Source organism: Dasypus novemcinctus, chromosome 9 (assembly GCF_030445035.2).
Source record: "Dasypus novemcinctus isolate mDasNov1 chromosome 9, mDasNov1.1.hap2, whole genome shotgun sequence".
Classification (NCBI taxonomy): domain Eukaryota; kingdom Metazoa; phylum Chordata; class Mammalia; order Cingulata; family Dasypodidae; genus Dasypus; species Dasypus novemcinctus.
The window spans coordinates 88,310,056-88,332,984 of record NC_080681.1 but is presented as its reverse complement, the minus strand read 5'-3'; the positions used below and the strand labels follow the sequence as shown (position 1 = coordinate 88,332,984).

Sequence of the window (22,929 nt, the reverse complement as noted above, 5' to 3'; positions counted from 1 at the left end):
CCCCAGAAAATCAGTGGTATTCTATCACTATTAGTTTGTATTTTTTAGAATTTTTTTTTTTTTTAAGATTAAAAAAATTTTTAAATTTATTTCTTTCCCCTTCCCCTTCTCCCCGCCCTTCCCCCCCCCCCCCCCCCCCGCCATTGTCTACTCTCTGTGTCCATGAGCTGTGTGTGTCAGAGACACTGGGAATCTGTGTCTCTTTTTGTTGGGTCATCTTGCTGTGTCAGCTCTCCACGCGTGTGTTGCCACTCCTGGGCAGGCTGTGCTTTTTTCACGCAGGATGGCTCTCCTTGCGCATGGGGCTCCCCTACGCAGGGGACACTCCTGTGTGGCACGGTACTCCTTGCGCGCATCAGCACTGAGGGTAGGCTAGCTCACCACACAGGCCAGGAGGCCCTGGGTTTGAACCCTGGACCTCCCATATGGCAGGTGGATGCTCTATCAGTTGAGCCAAATCTGCCTCCCTAGAATTTTATATAAATGAAGTCATATAGTTTTTTCCTTTGGTCTTTCACATAGCAAAATTATTATTATTTTTTAAAGATTTATTTATTTATTTCTCTCCCCTTCCTCCCCACCCCGACTCCAGTTGTCTGTTCTCTGTGTCTATTTGCTGCGTCATCTTCTTTATCCGCTTCTGTTGTTGTAATTGGCACAGGAATCTGTGTTTCTTTTTGTTGCGTCATCTTATTGATGTCAGCTCTCCGTGTGTGCGGTGCCATTCCTGGGCAGGCTAAACTTTCTTTTGCACTGGGCAGCTCTCCTTATGGGGCGCACTCCTTGCACGTGGGGCTCCCCTATGTGGCAGACACCCCTGCAAGGCATGGCACTCCTTGCACACATCAACACTGGGCATGGGCCAGCTCCACACGGGTCAAGGAGGCCCGGGGTTTGAACCGCAGAACTCCCATGTGGCAGACCAATGCCCTAACCACTGGGCCAAGTCCGACTCCAAGCATAATTATTTTGATTCATCCATGATGTAGTGTGTATCAACAGTTCGTCCTTTTTTCTTTATTGTGCTAATATGTATATAACATAAAATTTGCATTTTTAACCATTTTTAACTGTACAATTTAGTCAGTGGCATTAATTACTTTTATGATGTTGTGCTACCATTTTCACCTTCTATTACACTGAAAATGGAATTTTTTTACCTTTAAGTAATAACTTCCCATTTCTCCCCCACCTCAGCCCCAGGTAACCTCTAATCTGTTTTCTGTCTCTATGAATTTGCTTATTCTAGAAATTTCGTTTAAGGGGTATCATACAATATCTGTCCTTTTATATCTGGTTTATTTCACTTAGCATAATGTTTTCAAGGTTCATCCATGTTGTAGCATGTATCAGAGCATCATACCTTTTTATGGCTGAAAAGTATTCAGTTGCATGGATATACCACATTTTGTTTATCCATTCATCTGTTGAGGGACACTTGGGTTGTTTCCACTTTTTGGCTACTGTTAATGCTGCCATGACCATTGGTGTGTATTTGAGTCCTGCTTTTAACTCCTTGGGGTATATACCTAAGAGTGGAGTTGCCAGGTCATATGGTAATTCTATGTTTAACTGATTGAGGAACAAACTCTTCTTCTTTTTTTTTTTATTTTTTAGGTCCCAGGGCTGGGGATTGAACCTGGGACCTCATATGTGGGAAGACAGCACTCAACCACTAAGTCTCACCAGCTTCTCCAAGTTGGCTTTTTTGTTTGTTTTGCTTGTTGTTTGTTTTTGTTTTTTCAGGAGGCACTGGGAACCAAACTCAGGATCTACCACATGGGAGGCAGGTGCTCAACTGCTTGAGCCATATCCACTCCTGGAACAAACTATTTTTGAGTGACTGCACAATTTTACAATTCCACCAGCAAGAAAGGAGAGTTCCAATTTCTCCATATACTCACCAACACTTCTTCTTTTTTTCCCTTTTTTTAATAATAGCTGTTCTTGTGGGTATAAAGTAGTATCTCATTGTGGTTCTGATTTTCATTTCCCTAATGGCTAATGATGTTAACATCTTTCAGTTCATTCCTTTTTATTATCAAGTAATATTCTATTATACGGTTACATGAGTTGGTTTTTCCATTTACTTATTGATGGATAACTGGATTGTTTCCAGTTTGGGGTTACCATTTACATCCCCACCAGCAGGATATGAGAGTTCCAGTTGCTCCACATCCTTGTCAACACTTGCTGTATTTCTTTTCTTTTTACAGTCTTTTTATTTATTTTAGCCACTCTAACATTGTGGTTTTATTTTTCATTTCCCTAAGGACTAAGGATGTTGAGTATCTTTTCATGTGTGTATTTTCTACTGGAATGTCTTTTTTTACTGAGTGTTCAGATCTTTGCCCATTTTAAAAACTGGGTTATTTTCTTATCATTGAGTTATTATTAGTTCTTGTGGACCCCATAGGATTTTCTATGTAGACAGTCATGTCACCATCATGTTATCTTCTTTTTATCAGAAGATAATACAGATATCTTCTTCCTTTCCAGAGGGATGTATTTTTCTGACTTCTTGCACTCGCTGCTACCATTAGTATGATGTTGAATGTAAGTGGTCTAAGCAAATATCCTTGCCTTGTTCCTGATTTTAGAGCGATCACATTCAATCTTTTGCCCTAATACTTTTATTAAGGATTTATGAAGTATAAATAATTTATACTTAATACTTTTATTAAGTATAAGGTTAGCTGTAGATATCATAGATGTTTTATCATGTTGAAGAAGTTTCCTACTAGTTCTAGTTTGCTGAGATTTTTTATTATTTTTATTAGGAATGGATGTTAGATTCTGTATTATTGAAATGATTATATGGTTCTTTTTTTTAGTCTCTTTAGTCTTTTTCAGTCTATTAATATGGTGAATTATGTGATTGATTTTCAGATATTAAACCAAACTTACATTCCTGGGATAAAATCTAATTGGTCATGATATATTATCCTTTTTAATATATATTGTTGGATTCAATATAATAACATCTTATTAGGAATTTTGCATCTCTGTTCATGACAGAAATTAGTCTGTCATTTTCCTGTCTCATAATGACTTTTTCCCTCATTTTTGTATCAGGATAATTAATGCTGGCCTCAGAGATTAAGATGGAAACTATTTTCTCTTCTTTATCTAGCAGTGTTTATGTAGAGTTGTTATTATGGTCTCCTTAAATGTTTGGTAGAATTTACCAGTGAACTCATCTAGACCTGGATTTTAATAGTAGAAAGGTTTTAACTGCAAATTCAATGTCTTTAATGATATAAGCTATTTATTAATATTCATTATTTTTGTTCTATAGTGAGCTTTGGTAGTTGAAGGAATTAGTCCATTTCATCTATGTTGTTCATTATTATAGAGTTGTCGGTAATATTTCTTTATAACTTTAATGTCTTTAGAATCTGTGGTGATGTCACCTCTCTCATTCCCATTATTGGCTATTTCTATCTTTTTTTTTTTCTTGATCAAACAGAATAGAGATGTCAATTTTATTAGTCTTTTTAAGGAACTAGCTTTTGGTATCATTGATTTTTCTCCTCTGTTTTTCTATTTTCTATTTCACTGATTTCTGCTCTGCTCTTCATTATTTCTTTTCTTCTGCTTGCTTTGGGTTTTATTTGTTCTTTTTCTCGTTTCTTCAAAGGTAGAAACTGAGCTAATTGGTTTGAGACCTTCCTTCTTTTCAAATATAGGCAATTAGTGCTAAAAATTTCCCTTTAAGTCAAGCTTTAGTTGAGTTCCACAAATTTTGATATGCTGTGTTTTCATTTTTATTCAGTTCATAACGTTTTCTAATTCCTTTGTGATTTTCTTCTTTTACCAGTAGGTTTTTAGAAGTGTGTGGTTTGACTTTTTAAATTGAGGGTTTTCCAGATAGCTTTTTATTATTTTATAATTCTGTTTGTCTGAAAAAGTTTTATTTCACCTTGTGACTTAAAAAAAAAAAAAACTTTAAATGTGTCTCCATTGCCTCCTGACTTGCAATGCTTTTAATGAGAAAACTGCTATCATATGTGTCTCTTTTCTTTTGTATGTAATGAGTCTTTTATCAGTAGCTGCTTTTTAAAAAATGTGATTTAATATTGTCATCACACTTTCACCCCCTCCCCAAGATGGCTCCCTCATCTGTTTGCTTGTTGTTGTTGTTTTTTCTCGTCTGCTCATTGTGTTTGTTTTTTCTTTAGGAGGCACTGGAAACTGAACACAGGTCCTCCCATGTGGGAGGTGGGTGCTCAACTGCTTGAAACACATCTGCTCTCCACTAGCTGCTTTTAAGATTTTCTCTTCATCACTTTTTTTTCTTCTGTTTAGGGGGTACTGGGGATTGAACCCAGGACCTTGTACATGGGAAGCAGGTGCTCAAACCACTGAGTCACACCTGCTCCCCTTATCACTGGTTTTAAGCAATTTGATTATGATGTACTTTGGTATACTTTATCTTTCTTTGCTTACAGTTCATTTGCTCCTAGGATATGTAGATTTGTAGTTGTGGTAGTTTGAGGCTTTTATGGACCCCAAAAAGACATGTCTTTAGAGCTAATCCATTCCTGTGCATGTGAATCTACTGTAGGTGGGAACTTTTGATTTGATTACTTCAGCTAAGGGCCTCTGATTAGATTACTTCAGTAGGGCATAATCCAGGGTTGTCTTAATCCTCTTATTGTAGTCCTTTATAAACAGGATGAATATGGAGAGAAAAACAGAAACTCTGAGAAGCTGATAAAGTCCCAGAAGCTGAAATCAGTGGAATGTGGGAAGAGAAGAAAGAAAGCCACAGGAGCAGAGAAAGCTGGAGGAAGCCAAAAGCTGAAAGCAACAAGACTTGGAGGAGAAGGGAGAGGCAGCAGATGCTGCCACTGTGCCCCGCCATGTGACAGGAGTCCAGAATCACTGGCAGCTGTGTCTTCAGGGAGAGAGCTTTGCCTGATGCCTTGTTTGGACATTTTTCTCAGTCTTGGAGCTGTAAACTAATAAGTTAATAAGTCCCTAGTATAAAAAACCAACCCATTTCTGGTATATTGCCTTGGCAGCCTTTAGCAAACCAAAACAATTGTTATCAAATTTGGAAAACTTCTGGCTATTATTTCTTCAAATATGTTTCTATTCCTCTCTCTCTTTTCTCTCAGAAACAGCTCACCAATGCTCCATTCATTTTTCAGTCTTTTTTTTCTGTTTCATTTTGGATAGTTTCCATTGCTATAAATTCAGTGTTTTCTTCTGCAATATCTAATCAGCTGTTAATCCTATCCAGTGTATTTTTCATCTCACCAGAGTAGTTTTCAGTTTTAGAAGCTGAATTTGAGGTTTTTAAATTTTAAAATTTTTTTATCTTACATGTTCAGTCTTTCCTCTAGTTTCTTGAACTTATGAAATAGTTAAACATTTTAATGCCTTTACTCACTAATTTTATCATCTGTGTCATTTTTGGTTGATTTTGATTATTGACTTTTTTCCTCATTATGGGTCATATTTTTTCTGCTTCTTGCATGCCTGGTAACCAGGCATGATGAGTTTTACCTTGTTGGGTGTTTTGATTTTTTTGTACATTTATAAATATTCTCAGACTTTCTTCTGGAGCATGGTTAAGTTATTGGAAACAGCTGAAAAGTTTCAGGTCTTGCTTTTAAGCTTTGCTAGGTGGACTAAAACAGTGTTTGATCTGGAGCGAATTTTCTACCTCTACTAGGTAAAAATCCTTCTGCACACTCTACCCAATGCTGCTTTTATTATGAGGTTTTTCCACACTTTGGCACTGTGTGAGTTTAGGGGTTTATTTTCTCTAATACTTTCAGATAGTTTTATCTCTGGCCTCTGGAAATTTCTTTACAGACATTTGAGGAGGCTTTTTTACATCATCAGAATATTCTTGCTGTGCTGTTTTCTCCTCTCTGGTACTTCACCCTATGAATTCTAGCCTCTTTGCTTTCCCAAACTCCCAGTTCCATCTCCAACTCAGGGAGACTACTGTGACTCCCTATGTTGTGATCTGGAAACTCTCTCCAGGCAGTAAGCTTGGGCAATCACAGGGCTCAGGTTCTTTTTTCAGAGATCACTGTCTTTTCACTGACTGATGCCCAATGTCTTAAAAACCTTCGCTTCAACATTGTTTTGTTTTTTTAAGTTGTTTCAGGTAGATAGTAAATCTGGTCCCTGTTACTCCATCTTGGCATGAAACATATCACCATCATTTATTTTGATGCTCAAATTGTCATATTTGGCCAGTGGTAGCCAGTTGAAGTTAGTTTCTAAGTCCCTTTTGATATGCATCATTATTTGCTCCCTTCCTTACTTTCTGGCACAAGATGTTCTAGATTCATCTTATATTTTCCTTGCCTCAGTCTGAAATTATCTATTTTTCTAAGCAACTATGGTTTCTATCTGATGTGCTCATGGTATTACAAAGTTGCTGCTATAAGAACCTCTCAGTGGACAGAACTAGGGAACACACATGCACCACACATAAATTCATGTATGCACACAAAGCACATATATACGCACCTTATATATGTGTACCTTCATATTTATATTTATTTCTATATCTATATATATTAAAAACCATGAGTTTCTATCAATGCCTCCAATTCTACTCTAACAGGATTCATATTCTAGTTTTCTAGGTTTGCATATCTGGAATGACCTTCCCTGGCTGAGATAAATCTGGTTCTCTTTATCCTTAATACAGTTATGATATATTCCATTGCTGCCACTGACCCCTTGTACAAATGTCCTTTACCCTGTTTGGGCTCTGACACTCCTCACTTGGCCACTCTACTGCTGCTCCCCCAGTGGGTTCCCTTTTCATCCTACTTGGTATCTGTCACTTCTTGCCAGGCTGTACAGATAATCTCCTCAACCCTAGCAGCTCTGAAATCCCATGCTGGGTTACTGCCACTGACCCCACCCACCTACCTGTGCAGTTATCCTCCTTATCCTGGTCAATATCTGATATCCCATGCTAGACCACTGCCAGTCCACTCCTGGATGCCTATTATTAAATTCATTGATTTTTTGCCAATAAAAATTGTGAAAAATGTTATGTTGGGATAATTTTAATTTGTATTTCTAAAGTGAGGCTGAGTGTGTTAGTAAGCCAAGGGGTGCTGATGCAAAGTACCAGAACTCTGTTGGGTTTATGAAGGTTATTTATTTGGGGTAGAAGCTTACAGTTACCAGGCCATATATAGCATAAATTACTTCCCTCACCAAAGTCTGTTGCCATGTCTTGGAGCAAGTTGGCTGCCGACGTTCAGCCTTCCTCTTCCTCTTACGGCTCTGTGGTCCCAGCTTCTTCCACTATTTACTGTAGGATGGGATAAGTCTCATCTTGCAGGGTTTGTTCCTTTCCAGGATCAGTTGCTCTGGCCTCTCCACAAGGTCAGCTGTAGACTATCAGATGAATGGCTTTTCTCTCTTCAGGGCCTCTGCTGTGTCTAATGGAGCCTTCTCTCTTTTTTCACTTATCTGCTTCTCTGTGTATTTATTTCCTGGGGCTCTAGCATTAAAACTCCATGACTGTCTCCTCTGCCATGTCATTTTCTTTGTGATTCTCACCCACCAAGGGGGTGGAGACTCAAAGTTCTACTTACATGGCCCAATCAAAGCCTCACTCATAATTTAATCAAGTAAGAATGAAACTTCTGAATCCAATACAATCTAATATACACAGAGGAAAAGACCGATTTACAAACATAACCCATTATCTATTTTTGGAATTCATAAATACTACCAAACTGCTACACTAAGCTTTTTTTTTTTAGGAGGTACCGGGGATTGTACCCAATAGTCCGTATGTGGGAAGAAGGCACTCAACCACTTGAGCTACATCCGTTCCCGAAGGCTGAGCATTTTCATTGTTTCAAAATCATTTGTATCTCCTTTTCTGTGAGGTGTCTGATCATATCCTCTGTTCAATTTTTGTACTGGTTTGTTATCATTTTTATATTGACTTATCTGTGTCTTTTACCTCTTCTACAATGAACATGTTTTTTTTTTTTTTTTTGAATAAGAAGATAAAACAAAAAGTTATTTTTAATAAAAAATGCTTAAAAATTCATGTAGTTTCCTGATGCCAGAATAATACTCAGAGTCTATGGTAGCTAGAATTTTATTATAGGTCCTTAGACAGGGGCTTATTTTCACTTCTTGTGATGAAACCTGTGTAGCTGACAGGGAGTATGTGTGCTAAAAGTTCTGAAATCCACTTTGGGCTGCCTTGCTTTTGGTCATGGACCTTAAAAAATCACAAACTCACATCCATAAGGAATTTTACAGCTCTACCTAGTCATGCGTCACTGGCTCTTCCAATGGCCTTGAGAGGCTGCCAGGCCATTGACAATGATCCCTATTTTACAGATGTTAAGCATAAGTCTTGGAAAGGTGAAGTGACTTTAAAGATTACTTTATTCTATATAATCAGGGCCCTACCATGAGTAAGTAGGGCCAAGCTTAGGCTTGGATCCAGGTCTTCTGACTCATAGGTGCTCTAATGGCAGGATTCTAAGTGAGGAACCCTAACATTCCAAGTGGTCAAGGGAAACTGGATAGCTTCTATTCTTCAGCAGACTGCAGGTCAAGCCTTTGACAGGCTAGAATTGGGCAGGCAAAGTGGGAAGGTAAGAGCCTAAGGATCATCTGTGCTCACCTTTGGCAGCAGTCAACATGGTGGAGGCCAGTTCACACTGCTGTGATTCCAAATGTCCAAGCGTGAACCAGCGAGGATAACGGCTGGGCACCACAGAAACCATATGATGAGGGTGGGCACTGTCGCTTGCAGAAGCTGAGTTTTCTAGAACAGGTAACCTAGAAGACCCAGGGAGAGTCATTAGCCACCATTCAGACCCTTTGCCATTTTGAGTCTCCTTAGAGAGGCTTGTTCTTTGCTGGGGAGGGACTGGGCAGGAAAGGGTTATCTAAGAGCTGTGAAAGTTTTTAAACCTAGGGTACTATGCTTTCTGTGAGGTGGGTGCCTGGGCACTTGCAGAACTTAAGTGGAATAGTGAATAGTTCCCACTGAAAATGGATTTGAAAGGCAGTTCAAGAGCCATATGGTTATTTTTAAAAGCATAAGCATTATGCTCAGCATTCCTTTCCTGTTTGAGCTGAGGAGTTTTCTCAGTCTTATGGTCTAACTAAATTCTTCTATATGGTCTGTTGCATCCTAAAAGTCCATCTGTCTGAACCGAGAATCCTAGTCTAGTTTAGAAATAAATGCTTATACTCATTATTCTCAAGACTTGCTGTAACCAGACCTATCGCTACTTCCCCAGATGCCTCTGGGGACTCGTGCCTGGGTACTCTGACTCAGCTGAGTTCTAGAAAGGCTCAACCCTTCTCATATCTCAGTATCTATTAATACCCATTAAGGGCAGGCTTGGTGGCAGTTACAACAGAGTAAAAAGAGACAAAGAGAAGAAAGTGAGCTAAATAAAGAAAATGAGCATCAGAGACTTCTGCTTTGGTGGAAGCAGTGGGTCTGGGAAAGGGCTACCCACCTCATGGCACGTAAGCCTAATTTATAGGACAGGTCTGGATCATGAGGAAGCAGAGCTGAGAACAGATACTTGGCAAAGGTATGCATTGGCACACTCTCTCGGTGGATAACTTCTCCCAGACCGCTGAAAGGGCCTCCTGTAGCAAGAAGACAAGCCAACCAGTTATTTATCTGTGAATAACCATTCACCAGCATTGACTTGAACCCCAGGATCCTGAGTGTGTCTGCTAGTCATGGGAAGCTTCACTCACTTCAAAGCCATAAATGCTCCCGGAGCTGTGCTCAGTTAGATAGGGAGCGCAGGGTCACAGGCCAAAGTCACTGTGCTAACAGCTCCTTCTCTGCTTACCTTCCAGCAGTAAGATGCACTGTTTCCTCAGTGTTTGCACTAGCTCATCATCCAGCTGCAGCTCCTGGAGTCGATTCAGGAGCTGCTCCTCATTACGGTACACCTTGTCCTGTGCGTAGAGGCCTTCAGGCATCACCCTCTGTTGACCCATCCCCATAAGAGCAACTTCCAGGGCCAACGACAGGTAGGACTCACTGCTGTTTGGGCAGCCTGCAGCCACAGGTACATGCTGGTACACAGGAGGTCTGCTTTCACTTACATCTGAGGGCAACAGAGCACCAAATTCCTTAGGTCAGGCCTGGTAGTGTCTTCTGCCCTGCTTTCCCTCTCTCTTTGGGATATAGCTTGATTAATAGCTATCACAGGGAAGTTGAGTCAGAACCCCAGCGCAGTAAGGAAAGTATACTGAAAAAAGGTTATACAGAGCCAGAGAGATTTCTAGCTTCTTCCTAATATAGGAACTGGCTAAGCCGGTTGAGGAAGTATATAACCTTATACTTATCTTTTGTTAGCATATTATATAATGCCATACTTGTCTTGTTTTTGTGTCTGTCTCTTTCACTAGAGTGTTAGCACCTTAAAGGGAAGAGATTTTATCTTATTGTTCTTGGTGTCTTCGGGGCCTGGCATATGGAAGGAATTAAGTGTTTGTCAACGGTAGATGAATGAATCCCAAGCGCAACTTCAGGTTTTCAAGACACAAGTGTCACTGTGCAGATGAAACAGACCAAAGATGCTGGTTCCCTCTGCAGGGGATCAGAAGAAAGATTAAGGCAATCCTAGCTGGGCTTGAGGCCACCATATGTATCTCTACCCAGCAAAATACAAATCCATCCAGTTAAACTCTTTCTTTTGTAACACTCGCAACTTCTATGTTATTATTATTCTGTATGCTCTACCATTAGGCTCAGAGTTTCAGGAAAAGAGCACAGGTTTAAAAGTCAGCCTTCTGGGTTCTTTCCTTCTCACCTTCATCTATACAATATATATTCATGGAGGACTATTAAACGGCAGGTACTGTGTGCTAAGCGGTAGGATCACAAAAATGAGTAAGCCACAATTTTTCTGCTTTCAAGGAATTGACAATCTAGCAGGAGATAACTCATTTGTGGACAAATTGTAATTCAATGTGCTAAATACTATAATAGATGTATATATACAAGATGATAATGGCATAGAGGAGAGAAAAATAATTTCTCTCCTTAGTCCTGGTTTTTGAGACTCAACTAACTTATTTTCCCTCTATTTCTCATTTATAAAATTGGTATGAAACCATCACAAAGAAGAAAGTTCAATGGAAACCAGAGAGCACTATGCAACTGCAAGGGATACAAACACACTGAGAGAATTCCAGACTGATCTGAGGACCTGGCCTCTGACCCCTAAAATTCTTTTAGTCCTTCTTATTCCCTTTGGACTACACTTCTTAGACATTCATGCCTTAAAAGAGGTGCAAAGGAAGAGTGGCAAGAAAAAATGGGAAAGTAGATTGAGGCCAGACCACAGCTTAGCAGGAAGGCAGGAAAGAGAGAAACCTCAAGGAAGTCTCTCAGGGAAGGCCCAGCTTGGACAAAAAGAAGAAATGGCAGTAGGAGGGGTAGAAGAGTCTGGCAGGGAGGGAAAGGCTGCTAAGGGCAGTCCTGCCTTGCCTCAGGCTGACCCCTGTACCTGATACTTCCAGATAGCCATCATCATTCAGGCGGCAGGCCTCAGTCAAAGTGAGAAATAGGCAGCCAATGGGATCCAGGGGGTGGCCCACCCAGCCCTCCAGGTTGGTAATGGTTGTGGTTCCTCTCTGCAACAGTTCTGGAAGCAAGCAGGTCAAAATTTTAGAGAGAGAGAGAGAGAGAGATACATTGCTGTCTGTTCTTGCTTGAGAGCCTCATCTTCAGTCTCTTTTTGGCCTTGGCCCTGAGACTCAAAGAAGAGTTTCCCTTATTGTCTTGCCTCGGACTGACAGGACTGGTCCCAAGCACACTAGCAAGCTGTAAAGTCCTATGGACTGCATTTAGGCTGCCTGTTGGCACTGCACACATGTGGATTCAGTTTTACAGTTTAAAAAGTGTCTTTTCATACTAGATCTTATGTGGGTCTTAAAACTACCCTGTGATGGAGGCAGGTTGGAATTATTATTCTCATTTTACAAATAAGAGAACTGAAATTCAGAGAGGTAAAGTGAGGTATTCCAGGTCATGCAGCAGGTGGAATAACCTGGAATTCCTTAACCTCTGTCATACCCACTTCATGATACTTAATGAAAATTAAGAACTATGCCTTGTATCCCTGAGGATCTGCATTAGCTTCAAGCCTAAAGGGTTTAGTGACTTCTAGTCATTATACCTTTCTTCTGATGCTTGTAGATTTCCAGCTGCTGCTGTTGCTGCAACCTCAAAGTATTGATAATGGCCACTGTGAGCCTGAGGGCCTCTTTTGGATAACCATGGGAACGCAGGGCATCAACCCGGGCACAGGCTGTAGGCACATGCTCTATCAGATAAGAAGAAAATATTTTGGTTGAATTAAAATTTTAAATCTGGAAAATTCATGTTTCAAAAAGGGAGTCTATCTTCAGTGCAGTTCCTCAAATTCAACCTGACATCTACTGTGTACCAGGAACTGGGTTTTTCTATTAAAGATATAAAGTTGAATAAATCACAGATACTTTCTTGCAGTCTCAGGGTGGGGAGCACAACTCAGATAATAAAATATAGTACCTCTTTGAAAACATGCACTATGAGAACGCAGAGCAGGTAGGAAACAACAACCTTAATGGAAAGGCCTCATTTGCTTATTAATCCTACTCTTCCTGAGAACCTATTATATGCCAGATAGTGTTTAGACAAAGAAAATACAAAGATGAATAAGAAATAGTCACTGCCCTCAATATTATTTTCAGAGAGAAAATAATATTTGAGTGAGCCTTGAAGGACAATTAAGATTTTAAATAGGTAGATAAACAGTGAAAGTCATTCCTGGCAAAAGGAACATATAAGTAAAGGTATATAGGTAAAAGCATAAAAATGAACAATATATAATGTTTTCAGAGTATGGTAAATAGTTCAATGTAGCTAGAGTTAGTTTATGTGGCTGGAGATAGGCTGGAAAGGTAGAGAAAGCATGGAATGTGAAGAGTTTTGAATGCCACACTAAGAAATTTGGAGCTATTTTAGGGATAGTGTAGGACTTTCAAAGGCTTATAAATAGGTGAGTGATTATAAGGAGATTTATAGTTTAATTTTAAAGATAACATTAAAAATTACAGAAATAATTTCTGAAAAATAGGAAATATAGGTAAACAAAAGATATACAATAAAAATAATCTATACTCTCACTCCCTAGATCATCCAGATTTTTAAATTTATTTTTTAATAAAAATGAGATATATTATAAACACTGTTTTACAATTGGCTTTTTCCACTTACACATTGTAAATATCTTTCCACGTGGTTAAATACACTTCTATAACATTGAAAACAACAGATTCCACTTAATGTGTGTACTATCCATTGAGTTAATCAGTCCTCTATTGATTGTGTCCAATTTTTCACACTTGTAAATTATTTATATCCAAGCTCTAATGAACCCTCTAGCTCTGTATGTATAACTTTAGCTAGTTTTGGCTGCAGAATAAATTCCTGGATGTCGAATTTCTGGATCAAAGACAAGTGTTGCTGAAATACCCTTTGGAATGACTGTTAGAATTTACACCCCTCCCAGTAGGACATGACAGTACCTAGCTCGGCAACCTCTTCTGTACCAGAAACTAATTATTTTAAAAATCTCTTACCATTTGATAATAAAAAGTGATAATTCAGTGTTGTTTTTTTTCAAGCACTTTTAAAAATCAATTTCAGTGATATGTATTCATAAAACATACAGTCCATCCAAAGTGTATAATCAGTGGTATTGTGTATAATCACAGAGTTGTGCATTCATCACTTCAATCAATCACACATAGCTGCTATTCTGTTTCTGCTGCTCGAATTTATTTGTGTTACATTTTGTATAGATGGAGATAAGCAATATGTAGTAACTTTTGTCTAGTTTCTTTCACTTGGTATAGATTATTAATGGAGGATTATTAATATATTACTATACGCCATTGTCCATGGCTTGCTTTGGTAGTATTTTTGTCTGATAGTAACATCTTGAAACATTAATGTACATTTCTTCTGTTTCAAAGAAAAAAGTCTTATATATGCAATATAACCCATATTCATATTTCACATGAGTTTTCACTTTGCTATAAGGTCCCATGTTATACTTTTTAGTTTTCCTATTAGTAATATACAGCATCTTAGACTTTTCCTTTCAACCACTATCATACCCAAATATTAACACTGCTAGTTACAAACACCATGATGTACTTTCACCATTTCTATTCATTTCCAAAGATTAATGAACAACCTTTTTTTGAATTCTACACAGATTAAACCTCAGCTTTCCATTCTCTAACTTCATTCTATTTTCTGGTAATCTATGTTCTAGTTATTAACTCTATGAGTTTATAAAACATATTTTGTTCATAATAGCACAATCATACAGTATTTGACCTTTGGTGCCTGGCTTTCTTCACTCAACATAATGTTTTCCAGGTTCATCCATGTTGTCATATGCTTTACGACCTCATTTATTCTTATAGTTGAATAATATTTCATCGTATGTATACACCACAATTTGTTTATCCATTCATCAGTTGATGGACAACTGGATTGTTGCCATCCTTTGGTGATGTGAATAGTGCTGCTATAAACCACAGTGTGCAGACAGCAATGCTGTCAGTTCTTTTGGGTATATATCCAGTAGTGGTATTGCCAGGTACATGGCAAATCTATATTCAACTTCCTGAGGAACTACCATACAGTCCTCCACAGAGGCTGTATCATATTACATTCCCACCAACAGTGAACAAGTGTTCCTATCTCTCCACATCTTCTCCAACACTTGTAATTCTCTCTTTTTAATATTCTATTAGGTATGAAATGACATCTCATTGTTGCTTTGATTTGCATTTCTCTAATTGCTCATGATATTGAACATTTTTTTTCATGCATTTTTCAGCCATTTGTATTTCTTTTTTGGACAACTGTCTATTCAAGTCTTTTGCCCATTTTTCAATCAGGTCGTTTGTCTTTTTATTGTTGAGTTGTAGAATCTCTTTATATATCATGGATATTAAATCCTTATCAGATATGTGATTTCCAACTATTTTCTCCCATTTAGTAGTCTGCCTTTTCACTCTTGACAAAGTCCTTTGAGGTGCGAAAGTGTTGAATTTTGAGGAGGTCCCATTTATATAATTTTTTCTTTCTTTGCTAAAGCTTTGGGTGTAAGGTTTAAAGAAACATCCTCCACCTACCACAAGATCTTGAATATGTTTCCCTACATTATCTCCTAGTAGTTTTATGGTCCTGGCTTTTATATTTAGGTCTTTGATTCATTTTGAGTTGATACTATATAGGGAGTAAGATATGAGTCCTCTTTCATTCTTTTGGGTGTAGCTATCCAGTTCTCCCAGCACTATTTGTTGAAGAGAGTGTTTTGTCCCAGTAAAGTGTACTTGGTAGGTTTGTAAAAAACCAGTTGGCTGTAGAGGTGAGGGTCTGTTTCTGGACTCTAAATTCTATTCCATTGATCAACGTGTCTATCTTTATGCCAGTACCATGCTGTTTTGACCACTGTAGCTTTGTAATATGAGTCAAGGTCAGGCAGCGAGAGTCCTTCTAGTTTGCTCTTCTTTCTTAAGATGTTTTTTGCTATTTGGGTCCTATTTCCCTTTCAAGTAAATTTGGTAATTGCCTTTTCTATTTCTGAAAAGTAGGCTGTTGGAATTTTGATTAGTATTGCATTGAATCTATAATCAGTTTGGGTAGGATTGACATCTTCATGATATTTAGTCTTCCAATTCATGAACATGGAATGTCTTTTTTTTTTGTTTAGGTCTTCTTTGATTTCTTTTAGCAGTGTTTTGTAGTTTTTTGGATACAGGTCCTTTACATCTTCGGTTAAATTGATTCGTAGGTATTTGAGTATTTTTGTTGCAACTGGAATTCCCCCGCCCCCGATTTCCTGCTCAGATCATTCAATACTAAAGTACAGAAATATTACTGATTTTTTCACGTTGATCTTATATCCTGCCACTTTGCGATACTTGTTTATTAGCTCAGGTAGCTTTGTTGTAGTTATTTTAGAATTTTCTTATACAGCATCAGGTCATCTATGAATAGTGAGTTTACTTCCTCTTTTCCTATTTGGATGTTTTTTTTTTTTTTTAATTTGTCTAATAGCTATAGCTAGAACTTCTAAGTACAATGTTGAATAACAGTGGTGACAGCGGGTATCCTTGTCTTGTTCCTGATTTTAGAGGGAAAGCTTTCAACATTTACTCACCTTGTATGATGTTGGCTGTGGGTTTTTCATATCTGCCCTTTATCATATTGAGGAACTTTCCTTATATTCCTATCTTTTGAAGTGTTTTTATCAAGAAAAGATGCAAATAATGGTGTAGTTGACACAGCCTAGAAGGGCTCGTGGGACACAGCACATCAAACTTGTTCACCAAAAGCTGAATCAGTCTTAAGCTGCATCCCTTTCTCTCCCAAATCCTGGGGAAGTGGACCCCTGTGGTCCTCTCTGTCCGTGGCCACCTGCCAGAGGCTGGAGGACTCAAAGCCATCTGCTCCCAACATGGGGGATAGGCACTGGCTGCTGTATCTGCAGCTCTTACTCAGACTTTTCCTGTCAAGAATCTTTTTCTTTTTTCTCTGCCCTCTCTCTTCTGGGTGATAGTCAGCCTTCCCCTGGTATCCTAAGCCCCAGAACATTTTTTCCAGGCAGTTTATTCCTATCCTTTGGCTATTTTTTCTGGGAGAGAAGTGAGTCCTGCATCTGTATTATCCTCCATCTTCCTGGAAGTCATCCTCAGTGTTGTTTTAATTTGCATCTTTGATTATTAATGAGGTGTATATTTTCTCACAGGCTTATGAGATTTGCATTTTAGAAGTGGTGGATCAGAGAAGAGGAAAGATGATCAAAGGAAACTTCAAAGGGTGACCCACAGTGAGTATGGCCAGAGCTTTCAAGATAGGGACATATCCCTATTCAGCAAGATCTTGAGAAAGATAAAGATATGGGTTGAGGCATGGGAGAGGAATTAAGTGAAGACAATGAAAATGTGTGTCATATTGTGAGACTCAGAAATTTAGTATTTTAAAAAAGAATGTCTATTTTGGAAGGGGTAGCCTATGATAAAGTCAACGATAGATGTGCTAGAAGGCCATTCCAGGAAAGTATTTCAGAGGAGGGTTCAAACTCCCAATGGAATGGCTCTCTGCTGTCATGACTAAAGAAGAAAGGGAAAGTGGGAAGGAGGAAAGGAAAACTGCTGGGTCACTGTGAGGATTAATCTCATGTGTCACCTTGGCTAGGTTATGGTGTCCAGTTGTTTGATCAAGGAAGCACTGTCCTGCTTGTTACTGTGAGGGTATTTTGTGGATTTCAATCATTAGTCAGTTTGATTGCATCTATGTATGATTAAAATTCTATAATCAACAAAGGAGACTGCCTTTAGCCATGACAGAGGCCTTATCTAACAAGTTGAATGTGTTAAAAGGATGATTTCAGCAGTCAGAAAGAATTTCTATCTCTGCCTCAGCCAGCCAGCTTCTGGGGAATTCATTGAAACCTTCATCAGAGTTCCCAATTTGTGGCCTGCCTTATCCAATTCGGACTTGCCAATACTTGAGGTTGTGTAAGCCAATCCTATAGTAAATCTCAATATTTACATATATACATAAATCCTGTTGGTTCTATTAATTTGGAGAATCTGACTAATATAGTGACAAATATAGATTGTGCCCCAACTACTACCACAGGGTAATTTAAGTTTCAAGCTTAGTACTTTTTTAGCAAAACCTATCATCAGAGCATTATGTTACTTAGTAACAGTTGACTGGGTAAATCTGTGAACCAGTGGTTTTGTTAGTGCTGTTTGAGACTGTTAACTCCTTTTCCCTCTCAGAAATAAGGATTCAGGGTACAAATTCCTCTATTTGAGGTTATCATGCCTCAGCTGAGTATATATACTAGTAGCTCAGGCTTCACATAAATACCCTGAGGCCCTATTCAAGGGCCCAAAATATCTGTGCGAAGAACATTCAAATTGTAGTTGGCATGTTGGTATCTACGCAGATGGCTCATTCAGGTCTGGTACATGGTGAGGATGGGCTCTGAAATTCTTAGAGTAGAGAAGGGCTAGACTTACCAAGCCACAATGGCTGGCCTTGGGAATTAAAGAGCAGTCTTTCACTTTCCTGCTGGCAGGCAGGAGCTATATATATATTGCTGCTGATTATTCGCTGTAAGTGGCTGTCCTGCCAATGCAATTCCCAGCCCTCGATGGCTCTAGTGAACACTGTTCGTCGTGGTCTGGATAGAGAGTCTGGAGAAAAAAAGAAATACAGCAGCTCAATAATGGGCAATTTGAAACCATAGCTCCTATATCTTCTTTTTTTTTTTTTTTTTAAACATTTTATTTATTTCTTTCTCTCCCTTTCCTCTACCCCTGTTGTCTGCTCTCTGTGTCCATTCACTGTGTGTTCTTCTTTGCTTGCATTCTTGTCAGCGGAACCAGGAATCTATGTTGCTTTTTGTTGCATCATCTTGCTGTGTCAGCTCTCTGTGTGTGTGGAATAGCTGTCCTTGTGGGACGCACTCCTTGCGCATGGGGCTCCCCTACGTGGAGGACATCCCTGCGTGGCGTGGCACTCCTTGCGTGTATCAGCACTGCACATGGGCCAGTTCACCACATGGGTTAGGAGGCCTGGGTTTGAACCCTGGACCTCCTATGTGGTAGGTGGATGTTCTATCAGTTGAGCCAAATCCACTCCCCCCCTATATCTTCTTTAGAGTGGAAGGATACATAAGAATGTAGTATGTGGTTAAGTGACAACAGTGCTTTGGCTATCTCTCTGGGTGTCAGCATTCCTTTCTTAAATTTTTTAAAAAATTTGAAATGCTTTCAAATTTACAGGACAGTTATAAAAATAATACAAACCCCACACAGAGAGCACACTCTTATCCTCCCCAAATACCCAGATCCACCAATTTTAACATTTTACCACATTTGCCATATCATTCTAACTACTCATCTATCAATCCAGTTATCTACCGCTACATATATCTAACATTCTATCAATTTATGATCCTAGAATACTTACCACTACCATGTAAATTTCCTGAAAACAAGGATATTCACTTTTGTAATCACCTTAAGTGCAGTTCTCAAGTTCAAGAAATTTAACACTGATACAAAGCTTGTAGTCTGTATTCCTATTCCCAATTTTTCCCTATGTCCCAATAATGCCCTTTGGAACCTTTTTCTACTTCCTTGTTAGATAGCATCTAGGATCACATATTGAATTTATTTGTCATTGTCTCTTTAGTTTCTTTCTCTCTCTCTCTTTTTTTTAAAGATTTTATTTTATTTAGTTATCCCCCCTTGCCGCTTGTTTGCTGTCTGCTCTCTGTGTCCGTTTGCTGTACGTTCTTCTGTATCTGCTTGTCTCTCTTTGTTGCATCATCTTGCTGTGCCAGTTGTCTGCAGGCGTATGGTAGATGGGAGCCCAATTGGTTGAGCGACATCTACTTCCCTTTCTCTCTCTTTTTAAAATTGTGAAACATATACACAACAAGAACTTTCCCATCTCAATCACTCCCAAGCATTCTAGTCAGTGGGATTAATCCCATTCACAGTGTTGCAGTATCACCCACCATCCATTACTAGAACCTTCCCTTCAACCCAAACAGAAACCCCACACTCATTTTGCATTAACTCCCCATCCTCCTGCTCCCCATCCCTGGTAAACTGCACTCTACTTCTTTTTTTTTTTTTTTTAATTTTTTTATTTTTTATTGACTTTGTAATAATATTACATTAAAAATATATATGTGAGGTCTCATTCAACCCCACCCCCCACCCCCCCTCTCCCCCCCCCCCAACAACACTCGTTCCCTTCATCATGACACATCCATTGGATTTGGTAAGTACATCTTTGGGCACCTCTGCACCTCATATACATTGGTTCACATCATGGCCCATACTCTCCTCTATTCCATCAAGTGGGCCCTGTGAGGATTTACAATGTCCGGTGATTACCTCTGAAGCACCATCCAGGGCAGCTCCATGTCCCGAAGACGCCTCCACCTCTCATCTCTTCCTGCCTTTCCCCATACCCTTTGTCCATTATGTCCACTTTTCCCAATCCAATGCCACCTCTTCTATGTGGACATTGGATTGGTTGTGTCCATTGCACCTCTATGTCAAGAGGAGGCTCAGATTCCACCTGGATGCTGGATGCAATCCTCCCATTTTCAGTTGTAATCACTCTAGGCTCCATGGTGTGGTGGTTGTCCTTCTTCAACTCCATCTTAGCTGAGTGTGGTAAGTCCAATAAATCAGATTGTAGGTGCTGGAGTCTGTTGAGGCTCAGGATCAGGCTATCACATTGTCAGTCCAGAGATTCAAATCCCCTAAATATATCTTAAACCTCAACATTAACTGCACCTCCAGCACATTAGCATGAAAGTCTTATGAAGGGAGATCCCATCTGAGTCCAGATTCATCACACATAAACACCATTTCCAAAGAGGGGCCATCTGCCCTGGTAGTTAACCCCATCGGCCATGACCATAACTCCCATGGGTCTCTTTAGCCCTCAAAGGAACCAATATCTGGGGGTTGTATCTGCTTTATCTGTCTCTCTGACTCTGCTCAGTTGTGCATGAGGGCAAACCTTCTGCCAGCCTCCAGACTCTTTTTTAGAAACTCGTAGCCATATAAACTCATTTCTCCTTTCCATTTCCCCCTTACTTTAGGTCAAACAGCATTTTAAAGTCATGGTATTTTATGTAGACATGGATATTCTGCTGATCCGCATTGAACCTTCCGTATAAGGTCATTTTCCAGTTGCATCATCAGTTGGTAGTTGATAGTGGTCCCTCGTTGCCAGGGAGGCTCATCCCCGGGTGTCATGTCCCGCACTGGGGGGAAGGCATTGCATTTACATGCTGAGTTTGGCTTCGAGACTGGCCACATTTGAGTAACATGAAGGCTAACAGAAGGAAATTCCCAGGCACAAAGTTGCTCTAGGCCTTGTTCTTATTTTGGGTTTATCAGCTCACAAGCATAGTCATTAGCATCTGGGGCTCACTGTTGAACCCTCACTCCCTCCCGGTCCCCACCACTGTACCTGGGAGACTGTCGCTGCTCCCCTAGGGACCACGACAGAGCACCACTGGCCAGGAACCCAGTACCCCCCCTACTGTGGTTTTTAATTGTTGCCACTATGAGTATATCCAAACATTACCATGCACCCTGGACATATGTTCTGTACAGCTCCCTGTCAGTCATATATCACCTGTCATTGGTATCCCATACCAGTATCCCTCCATTGCCATTGTTGAAACACTCTGTGATCCAGAACTCCCTGAAATTTGAAGCCCAATATAATGTCATGGTCCCTTACTAGGGAATGGCATATAGCGATGAGTTTAAAGGATAGATAAAGAACTTGGATAAAGTTAGATAAAGAACTTAGATAAAGAATGTTGACTTGAAAAAATTCCACATCCTGTTTTTTTCTTCCCCCCCCCCCCCCTAATTATTCAGCTTTTCTTCACAGGAGTCCTAGACCACAGCAATGTATATATATAATATACAGCACTCCCACACATCCACCAGAAAACCTTTTCCCTTCCACAGTGATACTCTTACGCCCTATTCATATCATATTTACTTAAAGTGATGTACAGAGTCTGAGACATTAGCTTTCTAACAAGGTGACATCTGTGCTTACATTATGGTGCATACTTTAGGATACACAGTTCTTTACATTTTTAGTTATCCTATGTTTTACATTATGGTTTACATTATCAGTCTGTCATCTCCTATATGTTATGGTGTAATATTACATGTTTTATATCCATCTTTGTGTACTCTCAAGAAACTCCTCTCTTACCCCCCATTTACTTTGGTTCCACACATTTAACGTCCATTTTCCCTTCCACCTTGGTGCCCTCAGTGATAGCCAACCTCCGTTTCCTGAGGAGCCACTTCCAGAGATAGATGGAATAGTGTTCAGGGCCTAACTTGCTCAACTGCCCCAATGCCCTGGGAGCCACCCTTTCTCTCGAGGGATACAGTTCCCTCTATTGGATGGCATTAGTCCTCCCCAGGATGTGGGTCCACCCCCACTCTCACTACTTGGGTTTCTACCCCATGGTGTCACCCACTCTGGCAGAATGAGCATTTAGACATTCCCCAGGAGCCCGTCCTGCATCAGACCCTCCCCTCCGAGCATTCTAAACAGGTAACCCTCTTTATTATATTTTGATATGATTTTCTCGGCATTTTACTCTCCACCAACACCTGACCCTCTCCTGGTTCGTATGCTACCCCTCCCTCCCCCCACTTTTGGGCAACGTTACCCATCCGTCCCTCCCCAGCCACCCTCAAACCCGCAAAGCCCCAAGCAAAGGCAACCCCTTGCCCCCCTTTTATCTCTTCTTTGTGTTCATACTTACCACCATCTCGTCTTAAATTCCACCCCTGCAGACATCGGCTCATATCCTTCCTCCACCCTCCGATTTCCTGCAAGCCTATCGTTCAGTCTCTTGCTATCTAGGGCAGCTTGTTTATTTCATATCATTGAGGTCATGTAGTATTTGTCCTTCAATGTCTGGGTTGCTTCACTCAACATAAGGTTCTCAAGATTCATCCATGTTATCACATGTGTTTGTAGTGTGTTTGTTCTTACAGCCGAGTAGTATTCCATTGTGTGTATATACCACATTTTATTGATCCACTCGTCTGTTGATGGGCATTTGGGTTGATTCCAACTTTTGGCAATAGTGAGCAATGCTGCTATGAACATTGGTGTACATATATTGGTTTGTGTTCTTGTTTTCAGTTCTGCTGGGTATATTCCCAGCAGTGGTATTGCTGGGTCATATGGCAAATCTATGGCTAGTTTTTTGAGAAACCGCCATACTGTTCTCCAGAATGGTTGGATCCTTCTGCATTCCCACCAGCAGT

The 22,929-nt window shown here is 39.7% G+C and overlaps 1 protein-coding gene across 2 annotated transcripts in view; it reads right to left on the bottom strand.

The window, feature by feature from the left end:
* The window catches only part of ZSWIM5 (zinc finger SWIM-type containing 5), a 281,381-nt gene that overhangs the window by 10,174 nt on the left and 248,278 nt on the right, over positions 1-22,929 (bottom strand). For both annotated transcript variants that reach the window (XM_023589595.3, XM_071217489.1), the window contains 6 exons: positions 18,100-18,276; positions 12,177-12,323; positions 11,505-11,642; positions 9,837-10,097; positions 9,489-9,624; positions 8,639-8,796 (listed from right to left, as the gene is read on the bottom strand). In XM_023589595.3, coding sequence (XP_023445363.2) covers positions 8,639-8,796; positions 9,489-9,624; positions 9,837-10,097; positions 11,505-11,642; positions 12,177-12,323; positions 18,100-18,276 — 1,017 coding nt within the window. The remainder of the gene's footprint in view (positions 1-8,638; positions 8,797-9,488; positions 9,625-9,836; positions 10,098-11,504; positions 11,643-12,176; positions 12,324-18,099; positions 18,277-22,929) is intronic.